General features: G+C 48.9%; 1 protein-coding gene across 1 annotated transcript in view; it reads right to left on the bottom strand.

Annotated features, from left to right (window-relative positions):
* Positions 1 to 26,444, bottom strand: part of COL13A1 (collagen type XIII alpha 1 chain) — a 93,616-nt gene that overhangs the window by 8,284 nt on the left and 58,888 nt on the right. The window contains exons 20-41 of the mRNA XM_074544453.1: positions 26,291 to 26,323; positions 25,721 to 25,747; positions 24,413 to 24,475; positions 22,559 to 22,612; positions 21,145 to 21,231; positions 20,649 to 20,702; positions 20,401 to 20,445; positions 19,776 to 19,844; positions 18,815 to 18,838; positions 18,377 to 18,430; positions 17,553 to 17,597; positions 17,149 to 17,301; positions 15,557 to 15,655; positions 14,307 to 14,348; positions 13,806 to 13,832; positions 12,493 to 12,573; positions 10,173 to 10,208; positions 8,073 to 8,126; positions 7,741 to 7,794; positions 6,960 to 6,995; positions 4,261 to 4,347; positions 266 to 304 (exon numbers count right to left, since the gene is read on the bottom strand). Coding sequence (XP_074400554.1) covers positions 266 to 304; positions 4,261 to 4,347; positions 6,960 to 6,995; positions 7,741 to 7,794; positions 8,073 to 8,126; positions 10,173 to 10,208; positions 12,493 to 12,573; positions 13,806 to 13,832; positions 14,307 to 14,348; positions 15,557 to 15,655; positions 17,149 to 17,301; positions 17,553 to 17,597; positions 18,377 to 18,430; positions 18,815 to 18,838; positions 19,776 to 19,844; positions 20,401 to 20,445; positions 20,649 to 20,702; positions 21,145 to 21,231; positions 22,559 to 22,612; positions 24,413 to 24,475; positions 25,721 to 25,747; positions 26,291 to 26,323 — 1,263 coding nt within the window. The remainder of the gene's footprint in view (positions 1 to 265; positions 305 to 4,260; positions 4,348 to 6,959; positions 6,996 to 7,740; positions 7,795 to 8,072; positions 8,127 to 10,172; positions 10,209 to 12,492; positions 12,574 to 13,805; positions 13,833 to 14,306; positions 14,349 to 15,556; positions 15,656 to 17,148; positions 17,302 to 17,552; positions 17,598 to 18,376; positions 18,431 to 18,814; positions 18,839 to 19,775; positions 19,845 to 20,400; positions 20,446 to 20,648; positions 20,703 to 21,144; positions 21,232 to 22,558; positions 22,613 to 24,412; positions 24,476 to 25,720; positions 25,748 to 26,290; positions 26,324 to 26,444) is intronic.

The following is a 26,444-nucleotide window of genomic DNA, read 5'->3' as shown; positions in this document are numbered from 1 at the left end:
AGCAGGAAATCTCATCTTTGTGCAAGGATTAGAGCACTCTGGGGCAGGCAGCTCAAAGGCCACAGGTACAGTTCTCTCCTTGTAGCCTACAGAGCTGAGCTGTGATATTTAAATAAGGAGGAGTTTTGGTTGCCTCTTTTTTGGGATACAGTCCTGGAAATCCCATCCATGCATCCACACCTCCTCTGCCCTTAGGCAGATTCATGGAAAACGTAAGCAGGAGCCGTGGCACTGCCAACTCAGCACAGCAACATTTCCAAATTACCTTATTCCAGCAGCCTTGAACTGGAAGGCCATCTTCTCCCTGTGGAAAAGATGGATGAAATAGCAGTTTAGGACACAGAAAGTAGCACAGAGATGGAGAAAGGACAGCATGTGTTAACTGTTACTGCAACAAACAGTTTGAACCTGGGCTGGAGGAATAGTCAGAGATATTCCTCATCCTTCAGATGACCCAGACTGCTGGCTGGCACAAGCAGTGCAGCCTGAAGCAGGGGCTGGGGTGAAGAGGGGAAATGCCTGCAGGCTGTGCAAGGGACTTGGGTACCCGAGAACCACCCTGCCCTAAGAAAGGAGTCCAGCCAGGCTTCCTTGAAGGAAGAAGAGAATGAACACAGGAGGTCCAACTCAGCCAGATAAACAGCAAAGTGAGAGGTGGCTGCTCTGTGTCCTCAGGCTTGGCTCTGCAACGCTGAGCTTAAAAGCCAGTCCCAGAGTCAGCAATAACCTCAGACACTGAGGAGGGTCTAGAAAAAAATCTCCATTTCCTTCCTGCCCCGTTAAAGGGTTTGCTTTGTCATGTGAGACACTGCCCAGTTATCCCCTCTTGCCTCTGGGCAGATCCTGCTCCAGGGAAATCAGGGCAGCCCCTCTGCTGGTTCAGGATGTCCCAGCTGATTCCCTGAAAAGGGACTTTGGCTTCAAAAACATCAGTGGGATTTCTGTGGAAATCCCCTGGCACTTCTGCACCCTTGATGTCTCGGGCTCCATGGTTGGGAAATGCTTTTGTAGATTACTGCCATCATTTCAACCCTGTGCAGCCCTCTTTGATGGGCTGGGTATGACACCAGTGCTAAGGTGCTCTGGAGCAGCAGACAGAGTCAGGTGAAAGGAAATACATGTCTAACACAAGAAGTCAAATTCTCGTGCTGTATGCACATGGCAGATTCATGGTCTATCACTTTTCCCCAGGAAACCCAAAAAAATACAAACAGAAAAGCAAATGCACAGTAATATATTGAGAAATGAACTATTTGCTGGAGATGCACTTCCAGGGGGCTGATGTACTGAACACTGCCATGATGTTATAACAATATTGCTTTTCAAATGCATTTTTTGGACTTTGGTCTCCTTGTGCTGTTTCCTCCCTTTGCCCCAACTATGTGGAAATACAGAATTCCAAGTTATTTACTGGGTAAATGGTGGTGCTCCCATTGGTACACTGGTGGTGACAGGAATGGCTGGTACAGTGCATGGCAGGAGGAGATGGCAGTTAGGTGTATGAAGGAATGGGAGGCCAGGGAGCCACAGCTCAGGGATCAAAGGAACACCAGGGTCACAAGGAAGTGTTTGTTGCGGGCCAATGTGCCGAGAACGGAAACATGAGGTGCTTGTTAGTACCAAGGATCTCCTTGCACACATCTCACACGTGCCAAGAATTAGTTCACAGCCTCCATGAGCTACACACATGGATGTGTCAGCTGGATGCCAAGCTTTTAACCTAGTTGGATCAAAAAACATGCTTATTCACGTTCCCAAGCTTGCATGCCAGCACACCGTGTATAAAAAATAACAGCATCCACACTTCATCAGATTTTCTGGCAAGTTTCCCTTAATGAAAATAGGTATGAAAGGAAGTGTGAGCTCTAATATGGCCATGTGGGGTGAATCCTCATGGGGAGCAGTGACAAAACCAGAAATGTCACCTGCTAGGGCACTGGTAGAGTTCTTGCACCTGTGAAATTAGGTGCCTTAGCCAGAAGTTACTCCACAGAAGCCTGGCTGTGATCACTGGGACATGAAACACATGGCTCTGTGGTCTTCCTCCTTGGAGCACCGTTCTGGGCAGGGATGGTTTCACCTGAGGCACTGGCACAAGCTTCAACTATCCAGAATTTACAGGGCAGCAACTGAGACTGTGAGTGGTCACTGTCCCAGAGAGGCAAGGGCAGCACTCAAAGGAGGGAACACTGGAAGGAAAATCATATTAGCTCTTCACAAAGCTCAAATAACAAAGGCTTTTAATGGCAATTTCATGGTGCTTTTTTTTTTTTTTTCCCTCAAGAAACTAGGAAAATCTTTTAAACTAAATGTGGCTTTTTGCTTTGGGATGCATTTTCCCAGCTAGTTGAACTAACAAGTCCCATCCCTTGCAGATGGCTTCAAACCTCCTTAAGTGAGCATAAGGCTTGGAAAGACCATCCTCTAGCAAACCTTGTAATGCCAAACAGGGCTGGATGGGCAGGGGAGTAGAAGTTTCTTTGTATTATGGAGATGCTGAAACTCTCTCAGAAAGCAAAAATGTCACCTGAATGCTGCATCTCCAGAAAACTCAGAGAAAATGAATAAATTTATTGGGATACTAAGAAATCACTTGGGGTTAAGTGTTTCTGAATACTTTTGTCCTACAACAGTTGGGCTAGATCAGGCACTAATACAATAATCATTTTATTACTTGAATAAGATGGATATTGGGAAACAGGCAATTCTAAATTCAAGTTTTTTGGATGCTGTGGGTACAATTTAGACTTTTGGGGAGAGTCATAAATAGGAATGGTCCAGCAGGGAAGTTAAGTGTCCCTATTAATGTGTTTCACATGGGCTTACTAATGGGATAACTATTCTTTTCAGTCACCTTCATGTATGGGGTGACTGAGGTCATCCAGAACCATGTCAGGCTGTGCTCAACACACACAAGCAATTAAAAACAGAGTTAATGAAGGACACAAGCACTGCAGCTCCTTGTGAGGAAGCCAAGCCAGCACAGAGCTGGGCCTGCATACACTGGTTTACTGGAAATTGTCAAAGGAAGGCAAAGGAAGAAGTGAAGCTGTTGTAAATAAAACCACATTCCAACTCTATTTTCCTCATGCCACAAAGTGCTGCTTACAGCAATGAAGGGAAGGGCTTGGTTCTGACAGCAGCAATGAGAGGGAGGGAGTCTGGAGGCAGGTAAGGAAGGAACTGCCAGTGTTTCCAGGGCATGCAGCTGTTTGGGAGGATCAGAAATAGCAGCAAGAGGCCAAAAGCAAACGAGCATGCAGGAAAGGGAAGGTACACCATACCAATGGGCATGGGGCATCCAGGCCGTCCAGCCCAGGTAACCCCGGCTCACCCTTCTCGCCTTTAAAACCTCGCAGACCCTGTTCACGAAATCAACCACTATCGTTATTTCAGTCAGTGCCAGGCAGCTCCACGCCCCAGGAGGAGAGGCTGAGTGCCTGCTGGGCCTGGCACAGCCGGGGCACTCAGCTGCACACCCACACTGAGCCCTGTCTGCACGCTGGGCTGTGCAGCAGCAGCAGTTTCTGTCATCTGTGAGCCACAAGATGCTTCTCCGAGAGGGTGGGAATGGTGTTTCCTCCGTTCCAAAGTCAGCCATTCCTCCCATCCTCACTGAGAAACCCAGCAGCTGGATTTCTAAAAGAATGATGCCCAAGTACTCCTAGAATCTGTGGCACTGCTAGCAGATTTCTGGCAGTGTTTGTTGCAGCATATGAATTTAGATTAAAATGTACACATATTCCTGTATTTATTTACTTGTCTAGACTTACAGCCAATCTGTTTTGACAGAAACATCCCATTGAGGGTAACTGAGACTTGTTTTTGTTCTGGGTAGTGCAGCTCAAGTGCCCTGTGTGCTCTCAGGCCACCACATCAGCTGGCTGCTATTCCAAGGCAAGGAACCAGCATTGCAGTTTTGCTGTCAGGCAGCTTTGATCCCATGGAGCATCTCCAGAGAAGAGCTGGAACCAGCAGCAAGGGAGACAGGGCTGTATCCACAGTGGAGAGAGCCCTGAGCTCCCAGTACATGGCACACCCATGTACCCAAACCTTGTCTGGAAGAGGAAGGAACATAACCATGATCACTCAGCAGCCTGATGTCTCAGAGGATCACTTGGTCCCACAGGCTGTGGTGGGAACCCAGCTGGGCTTATCCAAATGTTGTACTTTTGCATGACCATTATTTGTGTTATGATTTCCTTCTGTCTTCCCCATCAACACATCTTAAAACAATACATTTGATGAAACAGGACATACCAACGGACAGGGTGCATCTAATCCAGGTGCTCCTTGGTCTCCCTTATCCCCTTTAGACCCTCTAGAGCCTTTCTTGCCCCTCTCCCCCTGTAAATAATAGTTTAGTCCGAGAAAAAAAGAATACACAAAAGCTTTAGGATCATCCATTTCAAACAAATGTCAGCGAGAGTTTAAAAAAGGATAAACATTTAGGAAACATTTTTTAAATCAATCTCCCTCTGAGATGTGAAGATCAATGTTTGGAGCTGCATAAACACTGTGGCTGTGGCTGCAGTCCCACATGGCCAGGGCTCAGCACCAAAGGAATCCTCACACCACTTCCCAGGGCTTCCCACACATCACAGAGAGCATCTTGGATGGGAAAACAGGATGGAAACCACCCCTCTGGCCAGTATTGTGCCACATTATCTCCATCTCCAGCTGCCTGGGAAGGTCCCTCTTGCTCTGGGATAGCACTGGGAGGCTTTTGTACCCCTCTGAATTCCCATTCTGACAGAAAGCCTCACTCAGGGAACTGTCAGCCGGGGAATGAAGGAAGTGCTCAGCTCTGAGTCTGCACAGTCTGGCTGTCCTTTGGGATGCTCTGAGTAGCGCTCTCCCAAAAAACCTCTTAGACCAGGGAGCAGTCCTAGGCAGCACAGCCACAGGTACCTGATCCTTAACTGGCAGCACAAGGCAGGGTATAGGGTGGCATTTGCCAGTAACATCCACACCAATCCTTCTGTGTAACAGGAAATTCTCAAAGCTGCTGAGCATCCAACAGGGGAAGGGGCTGTTGCACAGGGAACTGAGCTTAGGGTCCTCGTGTTAAAGGAATTAAGGGATAAAATCAGACAGCACAGGCTGCTGCTTCTTTAAAAAATCAAGTGTTAAACCCAAAGCTGGCAAGAGAAATGGACGGGAGAGGAGAGGCAATGAGGAGAAGTCACCCAGAACCAAGCACTGGAATGGAGAGGATAATCCAGGAAAAATGCAGCATGGGTTGCTCTGGAGGAAGGAACCAGGAAGAAAGGTGGAAGAGGGGGAAGGGATAAAGGGGACAAAGGTGGACCTGTAGGAGCAAGGAAGATGCACAAACACACACAAACCCCCCAGCATTAAAATAACAGCAGGACAAGTTCAGGGCTCCCACTTTTTCAGCTGGCTTTCACAAAATGCTGGCTGTCCCCACTGCCATTAGTGCCACAGCCCAGGCACAGCCATGCTATCTCCTGCTCCAAGAGAGAGCAGCAGGAGCATTTCTGGGATTTAAAAAGCATGGAGGAAAAGAGAGGCTTTTGGCAAACTGGGACTTCAGAGTAGGGTACATCCCTGTACAAAGGCTAGTGGCAAAAGGGGTACTCTCTAGGGTCCCCTAAGATATTGCACTTGCCCATTCACACTCCTGAATCTCACTCTGCCATTGCAAACTGCAGTAAAGCAGAGTGCAGCCATGCCAGCAGAACTCCCTACTCGTGCTTCCCAGCTCATCCTCTACAAGGAGCTGCAATTTCTCCCAGTTCTCACTTGCTGTTATGCCAGAGCTCAGAGAAATCCCATTAATGAAAGAGCCTTCTTTTAACTAAGGCACTCAGTTCAAAAACCAACTGAAAAAGTCTAGGAATTAAAAATGACAGTTTTTTAGAAGAAGCCACACACGCAAAACAAAAGTGAAGTGAAAGTTAAGAAGCAAAGCCAGAAACGCAATGATTAAAAAAGGGGAGAACTTTGGTGCTTCCATGACACTTGAACCTTTCTCCCCTAGTTTAAGATGCCAGTTGGCTTGGTGCTGTCCAGAACTGTCCTTTCTGTGCAGAGGAAGGTCAGAAACCCATTGCAGACAGAGGACAGAGAACACTCACTACATATCAAAAGCAAATCCATATAATGAAATCATCACATGGGCACATGCACTATAAAAATTACACCTCCAGATAAATTTAGATGGTGTCAGAGTCTTAGGAATAAAAGGTGTGGCTACACACACTTGTACTGTACTGAACCTCTTGACATTTATACAATTGTAATATTACACAATCAAATGCAAAAGTAATTTATATTTCTAAATATAAATTATATCCAACCACAGTTCTTAAATGCTTTTATCAAAAAGATCCAGATTCAAGGACTTAACAGGCAAGAAAACTGGATGAAAAAGAAGGAGCTTCTCAACAGACACTTAGTAATGTTTATCTTTCCATAATACTGGTGGTACAATGGGAAAGGTGCCATTCCTGTCACTGGATTTGACCCAGCTCTGCACCACCACATCAGGACAATGCCTGAGGAGACTTCAGGCCTGATTCTTCAAGACAGGCAAATTTAATTTATCTTTTCAAAATTTCCATCTTTCAAATTCTCTGCAGGATTGTTTGTTAGAAGACAACCTTCTTTTTCATGCTTTAGGGACAATTTAGAAGTACTGCAGTAAGATTTGCTGGCTGCGCCTCAGCTGATTGTCCCAGGAATCCCTATTATCCATCAGGAACTAGGTAAGCAGGATTTCCTAAGGCACACCATGCTGGCCTAACCAAATCCTGTGCTTCAGTCAGAACAGAGGTGTGACCACAAGGAGCACATCAGAAAATCCCTCTAGAGCCTTCAGCAAAGGGACTGGGTGAAGGTGTGGCACACAAACCATGCTGCTGCCACAGGAGTTCACTGGGCTGTCACTGAGTTCAGGTGTTAGCAGTGAAACACAAAGTGTGCTGGGAACTTACCCGGACTCCCTTGTCACCAGGTAGACCTTGTAAACCCTGAAATGCAGCAACACAGAAAGAGACATTTCAAAACAAGCAGATTTCACCATGTTCCCACTAAAGAGATGAATGTGTGCTCAGGATTTTGGCTTTTTTTTTTCCATTTCTACCAATGGTTATGTCAAAAATAAACACAATTTTTCTGACAGGCAACCTCCTCTTCACCTCCATCAGACCATGCAGGTGGTAACACCACCACTGCCTACCCTATGGACTCCTCAGATAAGAAACAAATTAGTTATGAGCATGCAACAAACTTCTTTTTGTGGTAAACAACAAAGCCACTCCATGACTGCATGAGACCACAGCACCAAGCCCATTTTGTCAAAAGCAACCCCAGACAGTGGAATTAACCTCACTGAAGGAAGCTTTTGTCCCTTTTGCAGTGACAACACAGGGCTCTCTCAGACAGGAGCCAGACACCCAGGCTGTGAAAGGTAAAGGAGCTGCTCAAAAGCAGCATTTTGGACTGAGACACATCCTGGGAGTCCCACACAGCTTCTTTAGGTAGTTCAAGGACCAAGGTGAATTTACAATTTCCTTTCAGCCTCCTCCACATCACTCTGAGTCTGCTCTGAAGCTCCTCAGCTTTTTCTGTCACTCCCATAGTGAACACAATGCTGTAACCTGAGTTACAGCTAACCCAGCTGTGGCTGCAAACACTGTCACAGAACATCTTCAGCTGTCAAGCACAGCAAGCAAACAGGCTCAGGAGGTAAATCCCAAGGATTTCCATACTTACAGGAAGCCCTGCTGGCCCCATTGGTCCTGCAACTCCAGGATCTCCTTTACTGCCCTGAAATGGATACAAAAGAGTAGAAACTGTTCAGATTCCTATTTAGTACAAACAGGCAGCAGAGCACCATAGAAGAAAAAGCAAAGGATGCACTCCAAAGCACCTGAAACCCCCCAAGGTTGAGATACTGAAGCACCAAAGAGGCCCAGCTGAGGCTCTTGTATGAGCAAGGAGAGGGCAATTCCAGCTCTGGAAAAGCCTGGAGCTCCTCTATCCCCCAGAGCTGTTGTATTTTCAGAGAAGTTCTAGAGCATCTGACAGTTCTGAACAAAACTCACCCTCTCTCCTTTTGGTCCTGCTGGTCCCGAAGCCCCAATTGGTCCTGGAATACCCTGCAGTTGTAGGAAGGAAATCACATCAGGACGCTTTTATTTCAGGCCTCCTAAAAGCCAGGAGACACTGCTGCTCCCTTAGGAAAGGCACAGGCTGGTGGAGGAAGGCACCTAGCAGCACTACAGCTTTCAGCTGGCAAGGCAAGTTGAGGAACATGGGAACTGCTGTGTTAGATCACAGCAGCACCACTTCCAGAGCCTCATTTGTACTTCTGAAGCTCTCTCCTGACAATTATTTCAGCAGGCATTTCTGCCAGCTCCACAACAAGAATTCTTTCTTTCTTTCTAGGCTATACCAGACAAGGCTGAAAGCTGTAGCAGAATAAAGGCCATTCACACACATGATAAACATTTTGCTTTTCTTTTTGCTTATTTCCCTATTTTCTCTACCCCCTCCCTGAGTAGCTGAGGGGATGGGAAGTGTTGGGTTGGTGGTTCATGCCAGCTGGCAGAGCCCACGCTGCAGAGCTGGATGCAGGTGTGTACAGGCACAGGTGAGAGCTGGGAGGGGCATCCTCCTGTCCCTCTGCTCCTCCTTTGCCATTCCTGTCACTCCCCCAGGCTCCCAGCCATGCTGACAGCAAAGCCCAGTGTTTTTCCTGAGCCTTTGACACAGAGCCCATCTCCCACCAGCACACCAAACCTCCTTGCTGGTGCTCCTGAGACTCTCCTGGCCTCTGGGAAATCAGTGAAAGCCATCTTTAATGCTGGCAGCATGGTTGTTCAGTAATACCCCTCTGGCTAAGAACAGGATTCCAGCACCTCCAACTCACACTCCTTGAACCACAAAGGTATGGATCTACAATTCCCTCATGGAGCCTCAATAAAGGGATACTTTTGAGGCACACTCCCTGACTTCTAGGAAGAACCAAGGAGAAAACTTCCCAAGAGAGAGAGTCTTTATCTAAAAGCCTTAAAGCAAAAGGTCTTCTACATTTTAATGTCAGTCTGCAATGCTTAGTCACTAAAGGAACCCCTCTGATGAGAGCAGGACAGCTCACGTGGATCAGGAGAGCTCTCCAGAGAAGTCCAGATCCACAGAACACAAGTTGAGGAGTGGCTCATGCAGCACACAACTTCAGTGTGGCAGAGAGAACAACCAGGCTCTCCTTAGATCCATGCAGTTGTGGAAATCTTAACTGCCTTCATTTATGCATCATTTACTGCTAAGGAATACACTGAAATCTCCCCTGCACATCCATAAAATTGTATGTACAGTTTCCCCAAACAAGTGACTCTATAAGCTGCCACTCAGATTCTCCTCAGCAGTCAGAGCAGCTGAAATTATTCCCAGCTACACTGAGGAGGAGAAATTGCTTTTTGTTTTTAAATAGCCAAGTGGATTGTGCATGGGTGACCTGTGATTTCCCAAGAGGGATTAAAAATATTTGGCTGTTATTTAACAGCTGTTACCCAAGAATAGCTGAGTGGTTTGCAGAACCAGGTTGGCATTACTTAGAATCATAGAATGGTTTAGATTGGAAGGGGCCTTGAAGATCATTTCATTCCAACCCCATCCCCTTGCATGAACAGGGACATCCTTCACCAGACCAGGCTGCTCCAAACCAGGCTGCTTGTCAAACCTGCCCCTGAACACTTCCAGGGGAGAGGCAGCCACAGCTTCTCTGGACAACCTGTGCCAGGGCCTCACAGTAAAGAACTTTTTCCTCCTATCCAACCTAAACCCACTGAGTCTTGCATTTTGAAGCCATTCCCCCTTGTGCTGTGACTACAGTTGCTGATGATGAGCCCCTCTCCCATCTCCTGGAGAATGACAGGCTGGAGCATCATGAAATCATGCAGAGGTTTCATTCCTCTTGTTCCTGAGACAGAGTGGAACAAGCAGGCTGTGATCCCAGCATCCACACTGGTAGCATCAAAGACAAGTGTGTGATATCACTCCTCATTTAAAGTTTAACTCCCTCCCAGGCCTGCTTTGGTAAAAATAAGATTATTGCTGGTATAAACAAGACTTGGGTGGAAGACACAACACGAGTGACGACGGTGGGGAGGACAAACATGGGGTAACAGAGAAGTGGAACTCACCGCTGGTCCAGGCCTGCCGTCTAAACCTGAAGCACCCTGAACAGGCAGGGAGGGGTCACAGAAACCAGGCACAGGAGAGGGGAGGGTGAGGGGAAACAAGAGGTGAGTCAAGCAGTGACTTGAGACAAACATACGCTTGCAATTAACAAAAATTAAGGACAAGTGATGGCACTTACAATCAAACCAACAAAAACATAGAAACACTGAATACGTATAATGTCGACCTGCAACTTTCAGATCCTCTTAAATTTCCCTCACTCAATGTCACCAGGAAACCTCCTGGGGAAGCAGCTGTTCTATGACAGGTGGTGAAAAGAAAATGTGACAGTGGAGCTGGAATCTGCATTGCCTTTGTGGCAGGCTGGGCAACACAGGTGAGACACAAGGCTCAGAGGCCTCTGCTCACCAAGGCATTTACAGGCACTGCAGAACCATCAGCTGTTCAAGCTGCTACCAAGAACCCCGGGGCTTGTGGTGCCCACTGGGTCAGCTGCAGGCTTGCTCCACTGCACATGCAGTTGTTTGGGGGCTTATGAAACAGGTGGCTCATCTCCCTGTGTCACCAGTGCAGAGTTACACCAGCCTGAGATCAAGTGGCCCCTTGCTGTCTGCTCAGCTCCTGCTCTGAATCTCCTCATCCATCACAAGGCCTGACTGTGGTTCTGCCAAGGCCCATCAAGCCCAGTGGCTTGGAGGGAAACTGTGGTAGGATATAAGCACCAAACCCTGAGTTTTCCTCCACTTGAGCATTACAAGCTCCTTGCCCTGTCAGCCAAGGCTACTGCAGATAATCAGGATGGAATTCCAGCGTGATGTCAAGCCCCAAGTCAGAGAAAAAGGCAGCAGATCCAGCTTCAGGATTTTACAGCCTGAAATATTTCAGAACCTGCTTGGCACCGCATTTGGTTTGACAGGCTGAAGATCACTGGATCAGGCATGGAAAGCCTTATGGAGAGAGCTCAGTGCCTCTGACGAAGGATTCAAGTTCCACAGTATTTGATCTTAGGAGCTGCGCTGCCTGGTTGGCCAGCCAATATTGCTGATCCCAACAAAACACTCCTAAGAGGACCCTTCTGAGCCAGCATTCCCACCTCCACAGCTCAGGGAGAGGGATGGGAAAAGCCAAAGTCCCCCATGGGGCTCACTGCTGCAGGAGAAGCAGCTAGGGCATTCCCTGCCCCAAGGATGAGATGTTGGGGTAACTGCTGGGCTGATTCTGCTTGGGCTGTCACAAGGATCTCCTTCTCCTGTGTGGATACCCCACAGGCTTGAGGGAAAAAAACCATTTGCACAGAAAACTTCCACTGCCATGTCTCAGGGGACTGGGTTCTGCTTTCTTACTGCTACACTGAGGCACAATCCCTGGCCTGTGAGCCTTCCAAAAGCATCCCTCCCTTCCTCCCACTGCTCTGCCTGGAGCCCCAGGGAATGTACTCAGGCTGGGCTTGTCTGAGAGCCTGGGGTCACAGGGGATTCATCCAAGCTCCAGAAGGGAACCACTGCTCTGCACAACTAAAGGAGGAAAACATTTCACAAACAAAGACACACATCTCAGCCAAAGTCAGGGACAAGGGGTCTGGGTGGTTGAACACAGGACAACAAGCACATGAGATGCACTCTGCAGTGTTTGTACATTTGGGGAAGGTCTACAGTGCCACCAGTGCTTTTTATGATGAGAGAAAAACCTGGGGGCTGGTGGAACAACTGGGTAGGACTAAATCACCACCAAGTCACCATCAGGTTTGTATCTACAGCTCCTGCAACTTCTCTACAATACACTGTGCCCCAAAGTCTCTTGCTAAGCCAAGCAGTGCTCTAACCCCAGGCTAATGGAGCTGAGCTCACACACAGCAGGACAAGCTGGGCCACAGGGAGCACTGATCCCATGGCAGAAGGGACAGGAATGTTCCAGCTATCAAACAAGCTGGTTGCACTGAGAACCACCACACTTTGTACAAAGCCTAGCCCAGGACACAAATGGCTGGGGAAGGTTTTTCTCTTTCCACATCTCTGATTTATGTTTCTCATCTTGCCCTGAAGTGCACAGAACCTCCAGGAAGGCTGCTGCTGGATTCTCCCAGTCCTGCCAGAAGCAGGAGGAAATAAAGTGATCACTCATCTGTTCAGCACATCTAGAAGCTGAAGGCTCAGCACAGAAATCGAGGCTTTGGGTTTAAAAAGCAAAGGCACAGTTATTTATAGACCATCTCTTTCTCTGACTGCACACAGCAAATCCCCACGTGCCTGTGCTATTGAGGGATCCTTTTACAGCTGCCTTTGGTTTGGCTCCCAAAGAGCTGTTTGCTTCCTGGATACTCACGGGTAATCCCAGCGGCCCTCGGTCTCCTTTTTCACCCTGGGCACCCTTCTCTCCTTTCACTCCATCAATCCCTGCTTCCCCCTAAAGGAAGGATGGAGCAGAAAATAAACCCCCAGAACAGCACTTTTATATAACAAACATTCCTCCCCTCAAGAGCCCTGGGAACACAGGAGGCAGCAGAGCAATGCTTCAGCCCAATCCCAGCCTAATCTGAAGAAAAGCACTGTCATTCAAATTACCCCTGTGTGAGCACTGCTTTAACTCAGAGGCAATGAGAGGAGACTCAGGCCCTGAGATAAAGATGTTCACAGCAGAGCTGAGCTCACTCTGGTGCTTCTCTCCCTGCTGTTGTTGCTGTATATATATTTATATATAAATATAAATAACCAGAAGTTATCTGATACAGTGGGTGTACATTTTAAGATGTGGATCCACTGGAAGTGAATGACAGGTGTCTACAAGCCTTGAAGAAAAATCACACAAAAATAATTTTTGGAGAGACTTTTGTAAATTCTAAGGCATCAGTTTCAACATTTCAGAAAAAAACAATTTCAGCATTTTTTCCCAGCTGTATATTTAAAATTCTCTATTATAAACTATAAAGCAATATTAAACATAATACTCATTGTACTTAAATTCAAAATGTACCCAAAACTTTTTTCCTCCTCACTGCTGTTCACAAGGCTTTTTAAAACACACCCATCCCTTTTAGTGCCCAAACAATGCTGGTGGCCAAATACTAAGAATAATTAAAATTAAGATACTTTGCACATTTTCCAATCTTTGCCCAGAACGTCACCAGAAATATGCAGCTCTCCTTGAACATTTCCACTCCCCTATTTTTTGAGTAGGAAACAGTTTTACAGTGAGCAGGCCAATGGTGCAGGCTGAGCATGTGGATGGAGATCAGAAAGATTCTCACCACCAAGGATGGTGAAGTTCTCAAGTGCTTTACAGCAGAATGCACAGGGTAATTTTAGGACTAATTGTTAGCTAGAGTTCCTTAGGACTGTGTGGCAAAGTACCCATCCCACTGTACAGACCTCCACCCTCCAGACAAGATTTCAAATGTGTTCTCATGGGCACAATTCCACAGACCAGTGAATTCCCACTCCTCTGGGTGAAAACTGGAGGGAATGACCATTTTTTCTGGATCCTATGAGAGCTGCTCATCCATATCTTTCAAGAAAATATCCAGAAGGATTTATCCTTTTACCAAGATGGAAGAAAAGGACCACCTGAACTACAAAGATGTTACTGAAGGGAATTCTAGCAGCTGAGAAACCACAGTGTGTAATAGCTTGTGTCCTTACCTTGGGTCCTGGGACACCCTGAAGACCCTGGATTTGGGAGGAGAGACAAGATGTCAGTAATGTTTCAGGATGTTTTTTAACTCAGGAACCCCAGTGGAGCATGCAGTGCAGAGGTTTTGCTCTGTGGGGCAGGAGCCCCCAGCCCAAAGCCTCTTTATTTGTGTAAGGGCACTTCATGTCCTGCTCCATCTCCACCCAGAGCCTCTTGCCAAGCACAGCCTGGCTGGGGGCCAGCTGTGCTGCTAAGACAATTTCTGCAGTTGATCCCTTTAATCCCATCCATCCCATCTCTCTGCTGTCTTCCCTTTCATCTCCAGCTAACAAACCCTTCTTTCTTTGCCCTCCCAGCCCTGACCTACCCTGGGGGCGGCTTTGGAAGTGATCCCAAGCATGTTCCCATTTCAGTGGAGTGGTTCTGGCTGTCTCCACACAGAACTCTCCCCAGCCACTGCCTGCTCTAATCCCATTCCCTTGCTCCTCAGGTGAACGACTCAAACTTACTGGAGGTCCTGGAGGGCCCTGGGGGCCAGGGGGCCCAGATACCTGGAAAGCAAAGCAAGAGAAGTCTCATCAATGGGCAAGTGGGGCTGCTCAGAGGGGGACAGGGTGCAGCAGAGCTCCCCTGCCAGCCTGGGGAACCTGGATTCCCCCCAAGGACTGTGTTAGGGAGCAGCAGCAATCCAGGACTGAGTGGCTGGGAAGCAGCAGCAGCATTCAGGGGAGGGTTATGCAAAAGTGGCCAGTCTTTAAGAGCAGGGAAGCAGTGAGGCTTTTCCCAAAGAAAGGTCCACTTCCACTACTCTACCATCATTCCTACAAAGAGGCATAGGATTGTCAGTGTCATGTTTTCTGAAAAATCCCCTTGCCCAGGATTCTTCTCCTGGGAGGCTGAGAAACCTCAGGGAAAAAAAGAAAACAATAATGATCTCATTTGCTTCTCCTGAGTTTTGCTGCTTTGGAATGTGGTCTGGAGATCGGTCATCAAGTTAAAACAATTTACGTGTTGGATAAACAATCACAGTCAGGCTGTGTCAGGACTCTGAGAAGAGAACTAGTTTTCATTATTATCTTTATAGCCTCCTGTCTGTACCCTTTCTGTATTCCTTAATATAGTTTAGTATAGCATTCTTTAATATAATATAGATAATAAAATAATAAATTAGCCTTCTAAAAACATAAAGTCAGATATATTTTTCCTCCCCACAATGGGGGACCCCAAAAATACCACACAGGGACAAAAAGCAAAGGACATTAAAGAAGCAGTCTGGCCCCACACGTGTCAATAGCCTGTGGGACTCCTTGCTGCAGGGATAAGTACATAAATAATAATTAACCTTCTAAAAACACAGAGTCAAATTCATCAATTCCTCCTCTGTCCTAGGAACCCCAAAAATGCCACATCCTTGCTGTCTTGGATTCCCTTTGTCTCTGTGCTCCCCCTTTTCTCCCTGCACAGAGCCCAAAACACTGGCTGTGCTCTGGAGCTCCACTGGAGCTGCCTGTGCAGGCTCAGCACATATATTTATATATAAATATATATATACAGCACTTCTCCCAGGAGAAGTGGGAACAGACCCTGTGTTTGACACTCCCTGGGTGCTGCTGGAGTCTGAGGGACATCCTGTGACCCCTGACAAAGGGGGAGGGCTCTGAGCTTCCCAGGGCACATTTAGGAAATGAGCCCTGGTGTGCTGCTCTGTGCTATTTTCTCTTTACCAAGGAAAGAGCAGCCTTCTCTTCCCCATTCTTACTGTCAGTCCTGGAAGTCCAATGGGCCCTGGCAATCCTGATGGTCCTGGCATCCCTTGGTCACCTTGTTCTCCCTTCTCTCCAGTGGGGCCATCTAGACCCTACAGATCAAGAAAGATTTGTGGAGTTTTGCACAACTAAGTCAGGCAGACATATAACACATCAGTATAAGAGCCAAGACTGGCTCTGGTCATCCCAAGAGTACCCTGAAAACCTTGGGCATCCCCTGGGTATCCAGAGAAATGCAGGACTTCACTAGCATTGAAAGCAGAGGGGCTGAACATCCTGCTGACACTGTGGATGTACCAGTGCCCAGGGTGGGGATGGGGTGCTGCTGTCCTGCCTCCAGGTTCTGCTCAGGGTTCTGCAGAGTGCTGGAGTCCATGCCAGCACCCACTCCCCACAGGCAGCTGTTGGGGCAGCAGGAGTTCCATCCTGGCAATGCCATGGAGAGGCAGGAAAGCATTGCACAAACCCCCCTGAGCAGTGCTGGGGACACAGGGGCTGGGACAGGCTGGAGCTGGGACAGACAGGAGCTGGGACAGACTGGAGCTGGGACACAGGAGCTGGGACAGACTGGAGCTGGGACAGACTGGAGCTGGGACAGACAGGAGCTGGGACAGACTGGAGCTGGGACAGACTGGAGCTGGGACAGACTGGAGCTGGGACAGACTGGTGCTGGGGACACAGGAGCTGGGACAGACTGGTGCTGGGACAGACTGGTGCTGGGACAGACTGGAGCTGGGACAGACTGGAGCTGGGGACACAGGAGCTGGGACAGACTGGAGCTGGGACAGACTGGTGCTGGGACAGGCTGGAGCTGGGACAGACTGGAGCTGGGACAGACTGGAGCTGGGGACACAGGAGCTGGGACAGACTGGTGCTGGGACAGACTGGAGCTGGGACAGACTGGAGCTGGGACAGACTGGAGCTGGGACAGACAGGAGCTGGGACAGACTGGAGCTGGGACAGACAGGTGCTGGGACAGGCTGGAGCTGGGACAGACTGGAGCTGGGACAGACTGGAGCTGGGACAGACAGGAGCTGGGACAGACTGGAGCTGGGACAGACTGGAGCTGGGACAGACAGGTGCTGGGACAGGCTGGAGCTGGGACAGACTGGAGCTGGGACAGACTGGAGCTGGGGACACAGGAGCTGGGACAGACTGGTGCTGGGACAGACTGGAGCTGGGACAGACTGGAGCTGGGACAGACTGGAGCTGGGACAGACTGGAGCCAGGACAGACTGGAGCTGGGACAGACTGAAGCTTGGACAGACTGGTGCTGGGACAGACAGGAGCTGGGCACTGTGCCCCAGTGAGTGGCTGGGTTCTGAGGGCTCTGCCCTCCCAGAGGGGTGTGCTGGTGCCTCCTCTCACACTCCCCCTGCTCACTCCCAGCAGCAGTTCAGTGCAGCCAGCTGAGCAGGGCACACGGTGCCCAGAGAGCAGGGCAGCACAGCACAGCCCACGTGCCAGGAATGCAGATCTCCTGCACTGGGGCACTTGCCCCAGCAGCCCCCAGCCTGCAGGAGCCCTGGCCCTGCCCCACAAGCTGGGTGGGCAGCAGGGCCCAGAGAGGCTCTGGTTTACTCACCGGTGGGCCTGCTTCTCCTGGCTCTCCCCTGTCACCCTTCTCTCCTCTGCCCCCAGCAGGGCCTGGCTCTCCCTTCATGCCAGGAGCTCCGTCCTTCCCTGGCAGCCCCTGAGGCCCAGAGGGGCCCATTTCTCCAGGCTTGCCACGTGGGCCCTAAATGAAATTCACACAACAAACAACTTAGAGACAGAGTAAGGCTCAGAGCCTCCTTTATCTGCTCATCCTTCCCCTCCCAGCTACACCCTTGGGACACAGGACAAAGCAGCACTGCCATGACAAATGCTAGGACACTGACAAACCATTAATGCTCCTTCTGTGAAGCAAAATCCTCTTTTTCCTCGTGGGAAAAGCAACAGTGTGGTGTCAGAGCAAGAGCTGACCCAGGTAAGAGCTTTGTGCCTCACCTTTTCTCCATCGTGGCCTGGAGGACCTGGCAAGCCAATTTCACCCTGAAACACAGAATTGTTACTTTGGCACTTGGAAAGCAGCTATTCTGACTCCTTCTGTGGGGCACTGGGATCAAAAAGGGCAGGCATTGCAGAAATAGCCTGCATGGACTACTCACAGGAAAAAAAGGCATGAAAAACCCAAATTTTTTCCCGTAATCACCAAAAATAAAACATGGAAATCCCTGGGGTTTTCTGCAGTCATAGAATTAAAAAAAAAAAAAAAAAAAAAAAAAAACCAAAAAAAAACCAAAAAAAACCCCAAACCAAACCAAAATAAACCCCAAGAAACACAACAAAACAATAACAAAAAAAAAAAACAAAACAACAAAAAAACAAAAAAAAACAAACAAACAAAAAAAAACAACAAAAAAAACACACACAAAAAAATAAAACATGGAAAGCCCTGTTGAAACATTACATTATGGGACTGCCTGATTATTTTTCTCAGTCTTGTTGACCCTGAGTGCCAGATCACAGCCCCAGTGCAGTCATGCAGCCCCCAGCCAACACAATCCCACAGTTTGGTTCCCACAAGCTGCTTCCTGAAGGGGAGGGCAAGGAGAAAGGATCCTTCATCTTTCAGATTAGGCATTATCATTGTGGGAAAAGAGATTTTCAGGATATTACTGTGTGTGAGGAGGAGTGGCAGAGGACAGTGGGACAATCTGATAGTGCTGGACAGGAAATATTGGAGCACTGGGAAGAGCTGGGGGTGGGAATTCTGCCTGGGCCACTTCTGTGTTTCCCTGAGGTTTCCAAGAGCTGAACTGGGACAATACCTTCTGTCCTGGTGGCCCTGGAGGCCCAGCCACACCTGGACGTCCTGGGGGTCCCTAGATAAAGAAAAAAAAAACATTTCCATATTTGTATTTTTGTGGTTTGAAACCAAAAACCCCTCCCTAAGTTTAAGGGGCAATCACAGAGGAATATTCCAAGGGATTCCTAAAATCCTATTTTACTGGGGAGATGAGCAATGGGGAACCCTGAGAGCTCCTCTTCCCTGCTCCCTCTGAGCAGCATGTGTGACCTCCTAAAGCAGAGAGATGAAAGCCCTGAGCAGAATCCAAGTGCCAGGATCAGAAGGCAAGAGGAGCTCTTCTTTCAGCTGTCAGCTGCCCCAGCTTCAGCTCCCAACTGCACTTAAATTGTCAGGCCATCTGCTTAGGATGGACATATGGCTGCTTGTGTAAAACCCCACAGCATGGACAGGAACTCACCATCAAGGCCAAAGTTCGTATTTCCTAGGAAAAAAAAAAAAAAGTGAAAAAAAATTAAAAAAGAAAACAGCCATTGCAAAACTTAAGCTTTTTCCTGGAGCTGACTTGTTCTCCACTAATGTAACAGCGGCCCAAATGAGTAATGAGCTTACAAAATTAAGAAGAGGGGAAAAATCCCAAAAGCAACCCAAACTAAAACTCCCTCCAAGTCCCACAGAGCTGTTATTCTACAATTTCTCCATTTTCCCAGTGGAGCCCAGGCCAGCCCAGGCACTCCATCCTCCCATTCCTTGTGAGGAAGCTTTGGTGACTTTATTCACCACTCCCAGGGCATTGATGTGACCTCTCTGTCCCCCAGGGTCACTGCACCAGCCCAGCCACTGTGGCATCCACATCCTCTGGAAAAACCCCTTTGCTCCTGGGAAGCTGAGAAGCCTTTGAGAAAAAAGAAAACAATTTTTATCTCATTTGCTTCTCCTGTGTTGTGCTCATGTGGAATGTGTTTGGAGATTGTTCACTCACAGGTGATTGTTTGACTGGATTTCAGTGTGAGTTGTTTTCACTCTTTGGCCAATTGGGGCCAAGCTGTGCTGGGACTCTGGAAAGAGTCACAGGTTTTCATTATTTTTAGCACTTTGTATCTTTTCTGTATTCTTTAGCATAGTACAGTATTTTTTAATATAATATAGTATCATAAAATAATAAATTAGCCTTCTGAGAACATGGAGTCAGATTCATCATTCTTTCTTGCCACAAGGGTCCTTGCAAATACAACACAGCCAGAGCACAGGAATTCACCAAAACACTGCAGGCAGTGAGCTCTGGGATCAAGGGGCACAACCAAAGCTTCCCTTTGCTGCTGCTGCTCAGGAAGCAGATCTGCTCTGTTCCCTGTCTGCATCCCTTGGGAAACAGCAAAGCATCCAGCAGACACCTCACAGGACAGGAGGGAGCTGCTCACCTGCAGAGCTTCACTGATGTTCCCATCATAGTCCATCATTTCATCCTTCCCAGGCTCTCCTTTGGGGCCCTGCAAAACACCAGGTCTTCAGCCAGGGGCTGGCACTGCCCTTCCCTGTGGCTCCCTCAGAAAAAGGGGGCTCAGAGGGGGCCACCTCACCAGTGCCCAGTTTTTCATTTATTAGAGAAAGCCCCTGCAGTGCAGGAGATTCCACAGAATTACAGCCAGCTCAGCTCACCATGTCACACCATCAAAGCTGGCAGTCTGGGAAGAGCTGAAGTTCAGGCCAGAACCCAGGAACTGGATTGTTTGACCAGCTGTTAAATGTGTGCATGCATCCACCCTCTTGCTGCCCTTTTCTGGTAGTCAAGGGCCTGAGTCCACACTGAGGTGTCCAAACACACCTCCTCCTATGGATGAGCCACCCTGAGATGGTCTGGGAAAATGTTTCCCTCTAATGTAGGCTGAGGGTGTGGAGTGCAGAAAGAGCCCACCTCAAATTTAGCCACTGCCCATCTGTGAGTACTCTCAGTGACAGCAAGACCCAGTCTGGGTTGTCAGTGAGGTCCCACTGCCCTCAGAGCCTTCTGAAGGGCCAGAACTCTGTCAGTGAAGGAACACCTACCCTTGGGCCCATGGGTCCCTGGTCTCCTGGTGAGCCACGTTCCCCCTGAAACAGGAAAGTCACAGTTTTAGCAAAGCTTCACTTTCTTGAACTGCAGAAATCACACTCTGCTGGTTCTCTGGAACAGTCTGGGCTAGACAGCTTGACTTAAAATTCTCCTTCTCAGCTAAGTTTGGTACACACAGGAACAAATGAGCAGCTCCTGAAGCTGGGAGCCCAGAGCTGGGCTGTGCAGAGGCACTCCTCACCTTTTCTCCCTGTGATCCTGCAGCACCAGGCTGACCAACGTCACCAGCTTCTCCCTGGCAGGGAGAGAAAGGAGAGGCAGGGGTCTGTGTTGTGCTCAGAGGGTCCAACTCCCCTGCTGAATTTGCATTTCCAGGAGGGAGAGCTGCAGAGCTGCACCAGCCAAGACCCCTCCTGGGCTCCCTTCTCCTCAGACAGCCCAAATCTCCTGCCACCACTGCCCACCAGGCACCCTTCTGTTCCACCCAGTGCAGAGGGACTGCTCACACTGGTTTCTCACAGAGGTTTTTGAGCACAAGAAGGGTATTTTTCCTTCCAAAAACAGTTCACAAACTCTCTCACCTGAAGCACACAGAACAACAGTACTGGAACACTCTGTGGAACCTCCAGCAGGTGATCACAGGTGGGCACACATGAACACAACCTTTGCTCCTTCCCACACACCTTGTGCTGGGCACATCCCTCACAAGCCAACTCTGGGAAGGAAAAACCACCCACCTTTGGTCCAGGGGGTCCAGGCAGACCTGGAGGGCCAGGTTCTCCTTTAGCTCCCACCAAGGCATTCTCAGCAATTCCCTTCTCTCCCTGTTGGCAAAGAAGAACAAGCCATGCTTCTCAGTTCAGATTCTGCACCTCTGTAATTTCACTTGCTAAAACACTGGCTCAGAGAGACACAGCCAAGACAAGATCCATCAGCTGGACTCCTGACAGCCCAGAGAGCAGCAGCTGGCCAGGAACCAGGACAGCAGGTCCTGCTGAGGGTCCTTGTGGAGCTCTGCCAGCAGCCAGGGCCACACTCATCCCTTTGGCTGCACCAGGCTCCTGTGGACAGCCCTTATCCCCCAGCCTCCCCCTGAACACTGCTCTGCTGATGAAGCTGAGCTGATTAAACCATCTGATTGATGATGGTTCTTTTGGAATGCTCCCCCTGGAGCTGTAGCCACCAGCCCTGCACACCATGTCCTTTGCACAGAGCAGATAACAAGGCAGCAACAGCAAAGCTTTGCCATTACACCCTCACCTCTTCCTGAAATGGCCACTGGCATTCACTGCACTGCCCCCTTTCCCAAAGGAAAAGCAGCCTGTGCAAGTCTGCTTTGAAAGGTGTGATTTGCACCTGGAAATCTCAGTGCACAGGGGAAAAACCAGTTCAGGGCTGAGCTTTGTCTGAGCTGCCCTGGGTCTCTCTGAGCACAGCAGTGCAGCTCCCCACAAGCCCAGCTCCTCATCATCCATGGATCCTGGAGCAGGAGAGAGGCTGAAATGCCACCTTACATCTGGGGTCATGGTTTTAGAGGGGAACTACTGGAATACGATTCTGTGGTCCTGCTCCCAGGACCACAACCTCCCCCTCACTGCATTCCTGCAAAAAGGCATCTTTTGTGAGCCTCCCTCACACCCTGACATTCAGCTGAGCAGTGCAGGACACGCTGCCACAGTCAGCTAAGAATGTGTGAAATGCACAGGAGGGAGGGAGGAAAAGGGGTGAGGGTGGCCCCATCCAAAAAAAAGAACAAAAAAAACCAAAAATACAAAAAAAAAAAAAACCACCAAAAAAACCAAAAACAAACAAACAAACAAAAAAACCCACCCAAAAAACTCACCAAAAACAAACAAGCAAAAAACCTCAAAAACCACACACAAAAAACCCAAAAAATAAAAAAAACCCAAAACACAAAAAAAACCCCAAAAAGCCCACCAAAAAGAAACAAAAAACCCCAAAAACACACAAAAAAAACCCCAAAAACAAACAAACAAACAAAAAACCCCCCCAAAACACACCAAACAAAACCCACAAAAAAATCAACAAAAACTATACAAACCCCCCCCCCAAAAAAAGGAACCAAAAAAAACAAAACAAAAAAAACCCACAACCAACCAAAAACCCCTAAAATTCAGGAAAGAGACAAACCTTTGGGCCAGGAAGTCCAGGAATTCCAGGGTCACCAGCTCGTCCCTTCTCACCCTGTTGGCAAAACAGACATGGTCAGGGCTGACTCTGCAGGCTCCCCATCCTGGAGAAGTGATCTGCTCCTGGTTTCACACCTCTTTCCTTTCCCCAGGGATTTTATTTTGGGCACAGACCTTGAGCAGGACCAGCTCAAGACATTACACGGTTTTTACCCAAGCTTCTGACTATTTCTGCGCATCACTGCCATTTCTTTTCAAAAGAAGGTGAATGAGAAAGGGATCCCATGCATCTTCCTTACCCCTCTGGTCTGCTGAACACTTTTCCCTGTCCCTTCTCCTGCAGAGGCTTTCCCTGATCCATATGCCCACAGAAGCTGTTGCTCAGGGTGATTTTTAGCTGCAGTTCAGGGCTTTCTCCATGCCCTGCTCCTGCTCCCCAGCTCCAAATCCCAGCCTCACCATGCTCCCAGACAAACCCCAGCAGAGCAGCACCCCAGCTGGCAGCCAGGCTCTGGGACACACGCTGGCCATGGAAGCAGTGAGGACAGGGGGGGCAGAATGGCAAAGGCAGCAGCTGATGGTGCAAGGTGATGCCTGCAGAGCTGCAGGCTGAGCTGAGTGAGGCACCAGGGAGGATTTCACCAGGGGCAAGGAGCAATGGAGAGCATCCAGCATTCCCTTGGTGAAGTGGCTTTGCTCACACCTGGGCCGTATTTTCCATACTGGAGATCAATTACTGGTCTGTACGTTGAAGTTAAGTTCTCCTCAGACCATTCCACCCAGCTGCTAACCCCATGGTTTCCAGGCACACTGTCCTGGCTGGGAGCCTGCATTTTGCCAGGACAGAGAGAGATTGGAGGTTTCTGTTACCCTGAAGAGATGTATCAATGCATCCCCAGGGAAAGGTGTGTTCTTAGCCCCTATCCCACAGCTCCAAGACTCAAAACTTGTATGGATTCTACAGAGCAACTCAAACCCTCTCTGCCCCCACAGGCCTGCAGAGGCTGTGCTGCTCATCAGAGCTCAAGGGCACTCATCCGACATGCAGGGGACTTGCACCAATGCTCCAGGAACACACATGCACTGGTGGCTCCCTGGAAAATAATCTACCAGGAGCAATAGTTTTGTGAGGCAATTCTAGAGTGCAGTGACCCCTTTCTCCAAGGTAATTTGGCTTCCAGCCACCTGTAAGCTCCCCCTCATCCAGCCTTCTTTCCCCTCCAGAGCATGCACCTTGCTAAATTAATGCTCCTCTGCCTGGAAAGAGGGAAAACATTTTCAAGACCTCATACCAACAGAAAAGGTTTGGCATTGAAGCCTTCTGTAAAAATATAATTTTTAATCCTGTCCCAGGGCTCTGTGACTCCCTGATTCTGCCTTGGTACCCCACTTTTCATTCAAGGTCTGTTTTGAATACACGTGTCCATAAGAACTCCTGAAAACATCCTGTGGTGCCAGAACTAGGGTGCAAAGCAGTGGTTTTATGAGGAAGGAGGTCAGGTTACTGGATCCCTGTTTAGGCTGTTTCAGTGGCTTTATGAGGAAGGAGGTCAGGTTACTGGATCCCTGTTTAGGCTGTTTCAGTGGATTTATGAGGAAGGAGGTCAGGTTACTGGATCCCTGTTCAGGCTGTTATTTCTGGAGTCAGGAAAGTGGCTCTGCCCTCAATCGTTCCCGGGACAAGGCTGCACCCCAGGCATCTCATGCTGCCCTGGGATGTCAGGGCACACAGGAACACACAGACACACCCTTCAGCAGGGGGGCAGAGTCAGCACAACACACACAAGCCCCTGCAAGCACCCCAGTGCAGGAGCACAGCACTGCCAGGACAGCCAGCCCAAACACAGTGTCCTACCCGCTGCCCCCTCTTCCCTGGCACACCTGGGGGGCCCATCCTGCCTGGCACTCCAGAATCTCCCTTGGGGGGAAGAAAAAAGACACAGAACGTTGTGTTACACGGCTGTCACATGCTGTAACATAACCCAGCCAGCCCCACACAACAGGAGGAGGCAGCTGCTCTGGGATGGGGTAGTGCTCAATTTGTAGGCAACCCCAAGGAGGGGAGAGATGAGTGAATGTGACTCCATGTTCCTAGAAGGCTGATTTATTATTTTATGTTACTATATTATATTAAAGAAAACTATACTAAAGAATAGAGAAGGGATACAGACAGAAGGCTACAAAGGATGAAAAAAACTCATGACTCTCTCTTCCTCCTGACACAGCCTGACAGTGATTGGTCATCAAGTCAAAACAATTCACATGAAACCAATCAAACCACCACCTGTTGGTAAACAATGTCCAAACCACATTCCAAAGCAGCAAAACACAGGAGGAGCAATCAGATAATTATTGTTTTCCTTTTCTCTGAGGCTTCTCAGCTTCCCAGGAGAAGAAATCCTGGGGAAGGGATTTTTCAGCAAATGTCACAGTGACAGGGCAGTAGTGCCCCGTGCTGCCCTGGGAACTCACAGCGGGTCACTCCACACTGACACATGAGGGGACAGCCCTCTGCAGGGACATGGGAAGGCTCTGGGGCACACAAGGGGGACAGGGAACCTGCTTCCTAAGCAAAGTGTGCTCTGTGTCTCTTGTGGAGTAGAGAGAAAAGGAGGAAGGCAGCTGGAAGGTGTTCCCATGGACACAGATGTTGCTCTGATTTTTTAAGTTTTTCTAAGCCTTCTGATGTTTACATCCTTGTAATTAACTTTCTCACACACTTTCTGTAAATAACTCATTGTTTGCATTCTTTTATAAAAGAAGAAATACTTGTTGGACTGTTGGTTTGTCCAGTGTCATTGGAGAGGTGGCACTGTCACTCTCCAAATCCACTGTCACTTTTGGAAATCTATAAATGCTAAAGTCAAAAAATAAAGTCCCCCTTTTTTCCCTTAAGAACAGCAGTGTGTGCACACTGTTATTTATTTCATGTCCTACAGTTACACACAGACATGAGCAGGAGGATGGAAATACTTGCAGCATGGTCCCTCTCTCACTGGGTATCACTGTATCCTACTCCCAATTTGCTGCAGGTGCCATTAGGGCCTGGATTTGGGCACTGGGATGTACACAGACATTCCTCAGCCCCCTTAGCTGCTCAGGGAGGGGAAAACACACAAACCAACCCGAAGTGCAGGCTCAGAGCAAAACCCCCTGAGAGTACCTTTTCTCCTGGAGTCCCAGGCTCGCCCTGGAGAGAAAGAGACAAGAAAACAGAGTCACAAACCAGCAGGAAAGAGTACAAATCCTCCTAGAGCTACCAGAGTGGGGAAAAGAACATTCATCCATGGGGGCTTTGAGCTGGTAAGGGCACAAGAGTGCTTCAATTGCCAATTTTTGTGCCTGGAACCTCTTTTATCTTCATTAGCCAGCTCCCAGGCTGCCATAAGAAACCACCAAACCTCAGACTCACAGATTCCATAGAATGGAGTAACCACGCAGCAGGTGTTTACCAGATACAATAGAGCAGAGCAGGACGAGACCCGTGTGCTGGCACAGAGGAATTGGCACTCCCTGCTCTGTCTCCGCAGCACAGGAGCAAGGCTGCGGTGCAGCCAGGGCAGCCTGTGCTGATCCGAGCCCACTGGCCCCGGGGGAGGCTGCACGCAGGTCTGGCACCTCTGCCAAGGGAGGCAGTTCTGATATTCCCCATCAGTGGGAGCTCTCCGACCATTTTCCAGCGCTCTCCCAGCCCAGCCCGTGCCCAAGCGAGGCACTGCAGCCCAGAACTGACCTTCATCCCTGCGGCCGCCAGCCCCGGAGCGCCCTGGCAGAGAGAGCAGACAGAGACAGCGACACCTTGCTTGAAATCAATCGGACACAGGGGTTTTTTAAAGCAAAACGTATCAGTCAAGTGACAGTCAAAACGTAAAACTGTGCATGTTCTC

The sequence above is a fragment of the Zonotrichia albicollis genome, chromosome 7 (assembly GCF_047830755.1).
Source record: "Zonotrichia albicollis isolate bZonAlb1 chromosome 7, bZonAlb1.hap1, whole genome shotgun sequence".
Taxonomy (NCBI): Eukaryota; Metazoa; Chordata; class Aves; order Passeriformes; family Passerellidae; genus Zonotrichia; species Zonotrichia albicollis.
The sequence above is the reverse complement of the archived record's forward strand: the minus strand, read 5'-3'. Positions and strand labels throughout refer to the sequence as shown.